At 47.5% G+C, this 11,865-nt stretch overlaps 1 protein-coding gene across 1 annotated transcript in view; it reads right to left on the bottom strand.

Annotated features, from left to right (window-relative positions):
* Positions 1 to 11,865, bottom strand: part of lsr (lipolysis stimulated lipoprotein receptor) — a 133,709-nt gene that overhangs the window by 9,476 nt on the left and 112,368 nt on the right. Inside the window, exons 2-3 of the mRNA XM_043683309.1 lie at positions 4,737 to 5,078; positions 1,161 to 1,280 (exon numbers count right to left, since the gene is read on the bottom strand). Coding sequence (XP_043539244.1) covers positions 1,161 to 1,280; positions 4,737 to 5,078 — 462 coding nt within the window. The remainder of the gene's footprint in view (positions 1 to 1,160; positions 1,281 to 4,736; positions 5,079 to 11,865) is intronic.

Raw genomic sequence — 11,865 nt, 5'->3', positions numbered from 1 at the left:
CCCCCCAAGTCTCTTATAGATTTTCATTCATCACCTCCGGCTCTTCTAAACTCCAAAGAATACAGAATCAGCCAGTCTCTGCTTTCCTCATTGGTCAGTCCAATCGTTAGTTGAGTGAGCATTCTGAGCAGGAAATGTGTTTCAGCTTGGAGATTCCTGCCTCCCATCCCAGACAGGGAAGTGCAGGACACTGCAATGTTTGGGTGTTCTTTGTAAGAATTTGTGTGGAATCATCTTGAGGAGCACTTCCCAAACACCATTTTCCCCCCCGTACTTTCTCAGATCCTCACTGATGCCCAGTCTCTAGGACAACAGACACACAGCCACCAGCCGCATCAAAGAAGTCACAGGTTCAAAAACAGCAATGCGAACTGACAAACCACTCTCCATCTTCAACCACAAGAAAAACTCCAGACATTGTTCATACTGGGATCGGGAGCTCATTCCCTCACATTAACGCAGTTTGTTGGTTGATTGAATGGCTACAAACACACAAAGACCACCAACAGCCACATTAAGAACCTAACAACTGGAACTGGTGAGGCAGGATATATATCTTCGAGGAGAAAGTGAGGGCTGCAGATGCTGGAGATCAGAGCTGAAAATGTGTTGCTGGAAAAGCGCAGCAGGTCAGGCAGCATCCAGGGAGCAGGAGAATCGACGTTTCGGGCATAAGCCTTCCTGAAGAAGGGCTCATGCCCGAAATGTCGATTCTCCTGCTCCCTGGATGCTGTCTGACCTGCTGCGCTTTTCCAGCAACACATTTTCAGGCAGGATATATAATCAAAACTCTGGAACAGACAAAGTGTTCCTTCACATGGTCAACCAATGGTCCACCCATGCCAGTGTGCGAGCGTGCAAGTGTGACAGAGAGCGAGAGAGGGTGCAAGAGAGTGAGAGTGTCTGTGTGTCCGCAACCCAGTAAGAGTCTGTGTGTGAGAGAGAGAGCAAGCATGGGAGAGCACAAGAGGCAATACCCCAGTGAGAATCAGAGTGTGTATGTGGGGGGGTGGGGTATGGGAGAGGGCAGTGGGGGAGAGGGCAGGAGGAGAAGGTGGGTCAGTGTGTGACAATGAGTGAGCATATCAGCATGAGCTAGCTGTACCCCAGTGAGTGTGTGTATGTGTGAGTGAGCCCATGCCCCAGTGAGAGTCACTTACCCAGGACAAGCAGCTCCACGTAACCTTCATTGTTACCTGAAAGATCATCGGAGGCAGTGACTGTACAGTAATAAACCCCACTGTCACCCCAAGCTGTCTGCTCAATGCTGAGGTCGGCTTCTGAATGAGATAAACATGAAGCAAACAAGAAAGACAGCTGTTACTCTGGTCACAACTCAATTACAGCTGGACAGACAATCATTCCTAGTTATTCTCTCTGTGGTGACTGTGAATGAATAGAGAATCATAATCATACCAGGTCGAGATTAATCAGATAATCCAAACTGTCTGGTAAAATATGACGGGAGTCAGAGTTATCAGCAAGAACACTTGCATTTGGTATACTTGCCTTTTATTGGTCAGAGCACTGAGTTACAGGAGTTGGGATGTCATGTTGTGGCTGTACAGGACATTGGATACGGCCACTTTTGGAATACTGTGCTCAGTTTGGATCTCCCTCCTGTTGGAAGGATGTTGTAAAGCTTGAAAAGGTTCAGAAAAGATCTACAAAGATGTTGCCAGGATTGGAGGGTTTGAGCTACAGGGAGAGGCTGAACAGGCTGGGGCTGTTTTCCCTGGAGCGTCAGAGGCTGAGGGGTGACTTTATAGAGGTTTATAAAATCATAAGCGATTGAGGTTCACAAGGATGAGGTGTTAGCAATTCTGCAAAGTGTGTAAAATACACAAGTCCCCCGGGCTGGATGGAATTTATCGTTGGATTCTCTGGGAAGCCAGGGAGGAGACTGTGAAGCCTTTGGCTTTCATCCTTATGTCGTCATTGTCCACAGGAATAGTGCCAGAAGACTAGAGGATAGCAAATGTTGTTCCCTTGTTCAAAAAGGGAGTTGAGAGAATCCTAATTATAGACCAGAGAGCCTTATTTTGGTTGTGAGGTTTAAGAGATAGGATTTATAATCATCTAAAGAGGGATAATTTGATTAGGGACAGTCAACATGGTTTTGCGAAGAATAGGTCATGTCTCACAAACCTTATTGAGCTCTTTGAGACGGTGACCAAACAGGTAGATGAGGTTAAAGCATTGATGTGGTGTATGTGGATTTCAGTAAGGCGTTTGATAAGGTTCCCCACAGTAGGCTATTGCACATTGAGGATGATTTAGTGGTTTGGATCAGAAATTAGTTAGCTAAAAGAAAAGAGGGTGGTGGTTGATGGGAAATTTTCATCCTGGAGTTCAGTTACTAATGGTGCACTGCAAGGATCTGCATTGGGGCCACTGCTGATGGTCCTTTTTATAAATAACCTCGATGAGGGCGTAGAAGTATGGGTTAATAAATGACACTAAGGTTGATGGAGTTGTGGATTGTGCTGAAGGATGTTGTTGGTTACAGTGGGACATAGATAAGCTGCAGAGTGGTCTGAGAGGTAGCAAATGGAGTTTAACGTGCAAAAGTGTGAGGTGATTCACTTTGGAAGGAGTAACAGAGAGAAAAAAAAACTGTACTGGGCTAATGGTAAGATTCTTGGTAGTGTAGATGAGCAGAGAGATCTCAGTGTCCATGTACATAGATCCCTGAAAGTTGCCACCAAGGTTGATACGATTGTTAAGAAGGCATACGTAGAGGGATTGAGTTTCAGAGCCATGGGGTTATGTTGCAGCTGTACAAAATTCTGGTGTGGCTGCACTTGGGAGTATTGTGTACAGTTCTGATCACTGCATTATATAAAGGATGTGGAAGCTTTGGAGAGGATTCAGAGGAGATTTACCAGGATGTTGCCTGGTGTGGAGGGAAGGTCTTAGGAGGAAAGGCTGAGTGATTTGAGGCTTTTTTCGATAGAGAGGGGAAGGTTGAGAGGTGACTTAATAGAGACATATAAGATAAACACAGGGTTAGATAGGGTGGACAGTGAGAGCCTTTTTCCTCAGAAAATGATGGCTAGCACAAGGGGACATAGCTTTTAAATTGAGGGGTGATAGATATAGAACGGAGGTAGTTTCTTTACTCAGAGCAGTAGTAGGGGCGTGGAATACACTGCCTGCAATAGTAGTAGATTCACCAACTTTCAGGCCATTTAAATGGTCATTGGATAAACATTTGAATGAAAATGGAATAGTATTGGATAGATGGGCTTCAGATTGGATCCACAGGTCTGCACAACATCGAGGGCCGAAGGGCCTGTACTGTGCTGTAATATTCTTTGTTCTATGTTCTTTGTAGGAGGTGATAATTATAGTTGGGTGGGAAGGAAGGTGAATAGGTGGGTTGAAGGATTGGATCTGGGATGGGATTTGGGGGTTGAGGAGATTTGGAAACTGGTAAATTCAATGTTGAGGTCATGTAGTTGTTGGTTCCCAAGGTGGAAGATGAGGTGTTCCTCCTTCAGTTTGCAGGTGACCTCGTGTAGATGGTGGAGGAAGCCCAGAGTAGATATGTGATGGGGGGGAATGGAAGTGAATAACCAAGGGAGGTGGGGCTGGTCGGTGTGTACAGACCAGAGGTGTTCCCTGAAACATTCCATGAGTTTGCACTCGATCTCTCTGGTGTGGAGGAGACCACATTGAGATCAACAGATGCAGTAAAATGAGGTTCGAGGGCATGCAAGCAAATTTCTGCCTGATGTCCTTTGGGGCCTTGGAGAGAAGTGGGTGGGGGGTGAGGGTATTTGTGGAGTTTGGCACAGGTTTTGCACCCCTTACAGCAGGGGAAGGTATCAGGAATGGATAGAGGGTTGGTGGAGAGTGTGGACCCAACAAAAGATAGGGAATATATTTTTGATGGTAGGTCTTGACTGTAAATGGCACATGTGGCAGAGGATGTGATGCACTAGATTTGGAGATTAGAAGTGTGGAATGTGAGGACCTGGGAGGGGTGGTGGGGGCAGGGGGAGGTTCTATCCTTGTTGTGGTTGGGGGACAGGTGGGGTTCAAGAATGGAGGTGCAGGAAATGGAGGCTCGCTAACTGCGAGGGCATTTAAACGATCATTGGATAGACACGTGGATGAAAATGGAATAGTGTAGGATAGATAGGCTTCAGATTGGTTCCACAGATCAGCGCAACATCAAGGGCCAAAGGACCTGGACTGTGCTGTAACGTTCTTTCTCGAAGAACAGAGTCTGATCTCTGTAAATCAGGCAAGATTGAGGAGTTTGATAGGGTTGATTTGGAGAGATTCAGATTGGTTCCACAGGTCAGCGCAACATCAAGGGCCAAAGGACTTGGACTGTGCTGTAACGTTCTTTCTCGAAGAACAGAGTCTGATCTCTGTAAATCAGGCAAGATTGAGGAGTTTGATAGGGTTGATTTGGAGAGATCCTTCTCTACACACACATACACACACACCTCCCCCAGGATGGGGCCTCAGCCTCAGCTTCTGAGGAAAGTTGTTTCAATCCGAGTGAAGGAGAAATGTCTTCACGCACGTGGGGGAGGAATCTGTTTCTCCGCCCTTGCCTGAGGTGATGTGGATGCCAAATGCCTGAGGTGATTTAGCCTCAACATGGATGGCTTTTTGGGGGGCAGGGTGAGAGAGTGAACCTGACACTGGTGGTCAGCATTGATCATGTTGAATGGGATAGGATGGTCTATGAGCTGAATGGCTGTGTTGCTTCTCCTTACCATTGATAATTGTTATCTTTCGACCCTGGTAGTAACTGTCCAAGGTCACTGCCCTTCCATGTTTCGATGCAACCGTCCTCACAGTGCGAGAGCTGTCTGGACAGTTCACATACGGATTGTAATTCGGATCCGCCTGCTGCAGTTGGTCATTGACTTGATTCTCGGAGCTGCTGGGATTGAACGCGTCCAAGATTCTGTCTCGGCAGAAGGATCTGTATTTCCACAGGACGATGGGGGGCTGGAGGCTTGTTGTATCATAGCGACATTTCAGGACGACAGGCTGGAAAAGGATCGCTGTCCGAAAGGGATCTGGGATAGTCACCTGAATCGCCGTGGAGAATCCTGTGGATCACAACAGATCCCCAGTTTAATCAAGATACCACCCCACAAATCATCAGCCAACAGGTTCACTGGGAGGAGAGAGTGCCCCTCCCTCCCCACATACCCCCAGAAACTCCACAGTCCCGTCTCCATCCACCCTCCCCTCACATAAATCCCCTCAAACATCCCCTCGAGCCACACTTCCTACCCCATGCCCTGGAAAGTCCCCCACACAGGATCGTCAGTGTCTCCCTCAGGGATCTGTGTAGGAACAATTTGCTCCCTTCACCCAGTGTCTGTCACCGAACCATGCTCCCTCCCTCCTTCCCCCTACCTGGCCTCCTCCCCGCCACCCCCCTCTCCCTCCCTCGCAGACACGGTGTGTTAGTCCAGAGAAAGGAGCCTCCCTGATAAGGCCTGGTTTGTAGTCAGTTTATGAACTGAGTGTAGCTCTCATATAAACATGAAACCAAAGAGGGAGATCAGCAGAGTGAGTGACAGAGGGGGAGAGACAGATGGAGTGAGTGACAGAGAGGGAGAGACAGATGGAGTGAGTGACAGAGGGGGAGAGACAGATGGAGTGAGTGACAGAGGGGGAGAGACAGATGGACTGAGTGACAGAGGGGGAGAGACAGATGGACTAGAGAGATAGCGTGACAGAGAGGGAGAGGCAGGCGGAGAGAGCAGCAGAGGGGGAGAGCACGGCAGAGGGGACAGAGAGACAGAAACTAGCAACAAGGTGAGTCAGCAGAGTGTTGCAATGTTGTAGTAACGTGAGCAGCTAAAGCAAATAATCCCCAAACAAAATTCCAGGATGTGTAAGAAGCAGCGGGAATATCGATCAGTGGGTTATTATCCCAGTTGGTGAGGGCTGTGCTGTCAGGTTCCAGTAACTGAGCAGTCTGGCAGTTCGGTAAACCCTACAACACTAGGAGGCCTTCCTTCTGAGGGCAACATTAAGCGCCAGTATTGTGCAGCTGCCTGAAGTAGGGGTGATCCCTCATGGCTTCTGGGGTCAACAACTCCCCCTCAATCCAATGTCCTTACATAAATGAACTAGTCATTATCTCATTGCTATGCATAACCTTGATAGCTGTGTTGTCCATGGGTCAGCTCCCAGTGCATTGATCACTGACCTATTGCCTGTGGAAAGTGAGAGATGCTATAGGATTTTAAACACGTTCCTCGACTCTGTGTACAATCGCCAGACGACACCAGGGTCCCAGTTCTTTCTGCAGCGACGCGGCCAATCAGGAACGCGCACACGCACACACATGCAGACACTCCTACACGCACGCGCACACACTCCCACACGCACGTGCACACACTCCCACACGCACGTGCAGACACGCATGCACACTCCCACACACATGTGCAGACACGCACGCACACACACTCCCACACACGTGCAGACACGCACGCATGCACTCCCACACACACGTGCAGACACGCACGCACACACACTCCCACACACAGGGCATATGGACCTGCCCTCTGTCAAACTTCACAGAGAAACAGACCAATGGAGAGGTGGGAGGTCTGAGGTAATCAAACCACCAGCGCCATTTCACACTCAGCTTCTCACTCTCAGTGAAGCCTGTCCTGGACCTTTCCTGCTAGGTAGGAAACTACTGGACAGCAAGATTCCACACATAGGTAATGTGGCAATCACCCGGATTGCCCATTTTTAAATTTCTGGCCAAAGGGATGTTGGTTGAGTCTCACTCTACTCAACCTCCCTTTCCACTGCCGATACTGGCTTGGTCTGTAATATCACCTGGACATGGAAAATATTCCCCCACTTCCCCTTTCCCAGAAACATTCATTCCAACTTCCTATTGGAGAAGACATGAGGAGCTTTATCGATGAAATCAATGACAGCTCCCTACCCTAACTGCCTCTTCTCTTCCCCTTCCCAAAAACCTTCTTCAACTACTCCCCTCCTCCCCAGCCTATGGTCAATGTTACCTCACTCTTCCAATTCCTCAGTTGTCACTCCAAAATCTTCACATCCTCCAACAGCTCACTGCCCTTGGACATCTAACTTTCCTTCCTAGCCTTGACACAATATTACGCGAGAAAGCGAGAGACCGTGCGCAAGGGAGACCGAGAGCAACACAATGAAAAAGCAACAGAATGAAAGAATGGGACAGGAAGGGGGTAGAGACTCCTGTCCTGCCAGATTTCTCAGCAAAATGGCAACGTTTAAACTTTATGCCCTGATCATTACCTCTCGTCCTCCAAGTCTAGTTGTAGAAACTTGCAGGAGAGCTAATCAGCCCATCGAGCATCCAACATGATTCAAAATGATCATGGCCATTTCTCAGTTGAAAAGCCACACTCTCTCCCCATTCCCCTTGACACATTCAGCCTCTAGAAATGTATCTATTTCTTTCTTAAATGTATTTCAGTGAATTCACCTCCACAGCATCCTGGCAGAGAGAATTCGACGGGTTCACCAGCTTCTGAGCGAAGAAACTACTCCGCTCAGTACAATCTGAGCTGCTGCAAATCTTGGGACCATGATTCCTTGTTCCATCTAAGAGGAGCATCCTGGCTGCATCCTTCCTGCAATCTCTCAAGCCCTGTCAGGAGTTTCACATGTTTCAATGAGAACCCCTCCAGTGAATGTAGGCCCGAGTCAACCCAATTCCTCCTCATAACCCGGGAATCAGTTTGGAGAGCATTTACTGCACTTGTGCTCTCTCCCTCCCTCAAATGTGTGCAGGTTCTGGTCCCCACACTGTTGGGAAGATCTGGATGCTTTGGAGAGCGTACAAAAGAGGTTTACCAAGGTGTTTAAAACAAAAACAGAAATTGCTGGAGAAACTCAGCAGGTCTTGGCAGCATCCGAGGGAAGAAAGCAGAGGTAACGTTTCGAGTTTGGTGACTCTTCATCAGAACTCCAGTAATTTCTGTTTCGGTTTTTGAATCCTCAGTATCTGCAGGTGGTTGGTTTTATTTACCAGGATGTTGCTTGGATTGGAATGTGTTGCTGAAAGGAGTTTGGACAAAGTTGGATTGCTTTCACTAGAGCGTTGGAGGCTGAGGGATGACCTGATACAAGTTTATAAATTTGAGAGGCATGAATGGGGTGGGTAGTTGGAGGTTTTCTTCCAAGGTGGAAATGTCATATACTAGGGGGCATAGGTTTAAGGTGAGAGGGGAAAGTTTCAAGGAGATGTGCAAAGTGAGTTTTTTTTTTAAACATAGTGGGTGGAGCATGCTGCCAGGAGAAGTAGTTGAAGCAGGTTTGATAGCAATGTTTAAGAGGCATTTAGACAATCACATGAACAGGCAGAGAATAGAGGGAACCAAGGTGTAGGCAGATAGCTGGGATTGGTTTAGAATGGCTTCATGGTTGGCACAGACATGGTGGGTTGAACGGCCTGTTCCTATGTTCTAATGGTCATCTCCCTACATGCTCTCTCTCCACTGTAATTCCTGAAACTCTAATGGAATCTATTCCAATGAAACTTCAACACATCGAGGCACTGGAACAGAACTCAAAGTCAGAACCAACAATTTCTTACAGTGTGGAAATGATTAGATTAGATTACTTACAGTGTGGAAACAGGCCCTTCAGCCCAACAAGTCCACACCCACCCGCCGAAGCGCAACCCACCCATACCCCTACATCTACCCCTTTAACCTAACACCACGGGCAAATTTAGCATGGCCAATTCACCTGACCCGCACATCTTTGTGACTGTGGGAGGAAACCGGAGCTCCCGGAGGAAACCCACGCAGACACGGGGAGAATGTGCAAACTCCACACAGTCAGTCGCCTGAGGCGGGAATTGAACCCGGGTCTCTGGCGCTGTGAGGCAGCAGTGCTAACCACTGGGCCACCGTGCCGCCCACTAAGGCAGGTTTCATGGTGAAACACAGTGAGAAGGAAAGGCATAGACTCCAGGGACCTTCCAATGAACTAGTCAGTTGGACAAAAAGAGAGCAAATGGAATTTAACCTGAAGAGGAGGGATTGGAATGCATTCGGGGAGAACAAACCATAGGATAGTGACAAAAAGAGGTACAAAGCATCTCAACTGACCATAAAATGTAGAAACAGGCCATTCAGCCCATAGAGACAGCTCCATCATTCAATAAGAGCTAGTTAATCTGACAATCCTCAATTTCACTTTCCTACCTTTTCACCATAACCTTTGATTCCTTAAAGTAGGGGGACACATAGACAAGATGGATAAAGTGTTTATGGAAGCAAATAGGCATGATGGTATGGCTGGAACTTACTGCTTAGGCATGATGTGATCACACCGAGAGATGATAGAGTAGGGGAGTCATTGAATATCATTAGTGTAAAAGTGGATAGAATCTCATTAGACATTGGGAAATCTAGGATTATGGGATGGCGCGGGAGGGGGGGTGAAGAGATGAGAACTTGGGATTCAATTTAAACAAAACCTGCATTTCCTGCAGCTCAATGCCCTCCTGCTGTGAACTCCTATTACTCTTTATCCTTCATCGATCCAGGATTAGCCCTCTTTCCCACACTCCCTCCACTGGCTAACTCAGCAGGGCTTCCTGCACACAGTCACATCCACAGGGAATCCCTGCAATACTCTCTCTTCCTGCTCTCAGCTAAGGTGTGCTCCAAGAATTACCTCTTCACCTCCCTCCTACCAATTCTCATCAGCATCCTGGCCATCAGCACAACTGTTAGTTTCCATAGACACACTGACTACCCCCAGTACAACTTCACCTCCACTTCACCCCCTGCAAGGGTGGGAGAGACAGAAACCCTCATTGTAATTAAGAAATACTTAGATATACACTTGTGATGGCAAGGCTAGGGGCCAACTGATGGAAAATGGGATTAGAATAATTCGGTTGTTGTTTTTGACCAGTTTAGACTCAATGGACCGAATGGCCTTTTTCTATGCTGTAGACTTCTGTGATCTATCTCCCTAGAATTTGTCAACGTCCATTACAGGATGAGTTGTTCCCTTGAGAAGACCATACTTTGGAATACTCTTGTCTTCTCCACGGCCATTGGTTAATCAAGACTGTTCACAATCTGTACAGAGGTTCAAAAGTCTAGTCACCCCAGACCAGCAGCTCCACATCCAGACTCCCACCATCCTCCCAATCCTTCACTGCTCAGATTTACCTATACTGGCTCACATCCAGGCACACAAAGCTTCAAACTCTCTCACTCACCACAGCTCACCCTCGATTTCCAAAACTAGCTTCAGCCCAACAATCCATTCATCTTTCTTCCCCTCCCCTAGCCTCCAATCTTGTTTCTCCAAGCAAGGCTCTTTTCACCAAGCCTCACTCAGTTCTCCACTTCATTGGCAGCTGTGCCATCAGTGGCTTGAACTCCCTCCCTAAACCCTAATGCCACTTCTCTGCCCTCCTCCAACCCACCTTTTGAGTAAATGTTCAGTGGCTAGCCCTGACAATCCCTGTCTTTGCCCCCTGATGACCTTTTCTTTTCTGATTTGAAATGTTGTGAAAAGATCTTCTAATGTCAAGGAACATCGGAGATTGGAACAGTGAGGCCACTCAGCCCTTGAGGATGTTCTCTGATCCATTACTATCATCTGGCTCAGGTCCACCATTGTCCCTTATGGCATGAGCCAAAACATTAATCAATCTCTCAGTCTCAAAGACTGTCCATAGCTCCCCAATAAGGTAGACAGAAATTCAGGTCAAGAAATTTCTCCTTGTGTCTGAAATGGTCAACACCCTGCTCCAGAGACTGTGACTCCTCAACTCCCTGCCTCCCACCCTGTCCAAATACCCATATTCTGACCCAGACCATCTTGGAAACAAAGATTGTTAAGAGCTCTGAAACAATCCCAATCTCTTTCGGGTGGCTTTGCCTCCACCCTACAGCTGTTCACTTCATTGGAAACACATTCTGCAGAGACCTGTGAACAGGGACTGCTTCACTCACTGACCCTGATAACTAACTCACAGTGTCTCCACTTTGACTGGGTGCCAGTCCCCACCCAAGATTTGCCACCCTTGTCTACACCTTTAAGTGTACAGATCAATCCCAGCCTGGCACAGGGTCAAAGCAAGATATAAATACCGTCACTTCCGCCAGATTCCTGACAGCAAAACAGAATGCAACTGACTAGAAACTCCCCCACCACACATTTAAGGCAATACCTCAATGCTGACTCTCCCACCACCTTCGCAATGTTTTCAAAAATTTTTCTTACAACTGGCTGCCCCATGTTCCCCCAAAGTTAGGAGTGAAAGTGTGTGGAATCTGGAATAGGGTTAGGCTCACCCTGATTAATGGCTACTCTCTACAAGAGTCAGAAATACAAACTGCATTTGTCAAGATTTGAAAACATCACACTGCCAGTTACACTCTTTTTTTAAAAAAAAAATCAGCAAAAGGTGCAGAATTTCCTTAACTCTCGCTGTAACTGAATTTCTCAACTATTTTTCTGCCATGGGACATTTTCCACCAGCTCCACCTACAAAAACAGCCAACTTTCCAGCTCCTCACAACCAGCACCCCAGGATGAGATCATTCAGCCCATCTCCTGCTGGCTCTTTGGAAGAAAGACCCTAATCAAACTCATTGCCCCCATACTGGCACTACAGTCCTGCGGTTTTCACACTTGAAGTATTAGATTAGTATTTTCGCCCAGGTTTGGACAGACATTTACTGCACCATCAGATTTGGGATATTCCTTCACACCAAACCACCCTGAACAATGTCAGCCTGTGACTCAAATCACCCACCAGGACACTCCTCACCCACCGGGACTTCCCAATGGGCTCCCACCGATCCTCCCCTTCACTCACTGGGCCCAGTCCTTAAC

Source organism: Chiloscyllium plagiosum, chromosome 47 (assembly GCF_004010195.1).
Source record: "Chiloscyllium plagiosum isolate BGI_BamShark_2017 chromosome 47, ASM401019v2, whole genome shotgun sequence".
Classification (NCBI taxonomy): Eukaryota; Metazoa; Chordata; class Chondrichthyes; order Orectolobiformes; family Hemiscylliidae; genus Chiloscyllium; species Chiloscyllium plagiosum.
Note: the sequence above shows the minus strand (reverse complement) of the source record. Positions and strands in the feature narration are given on the sequence as shown.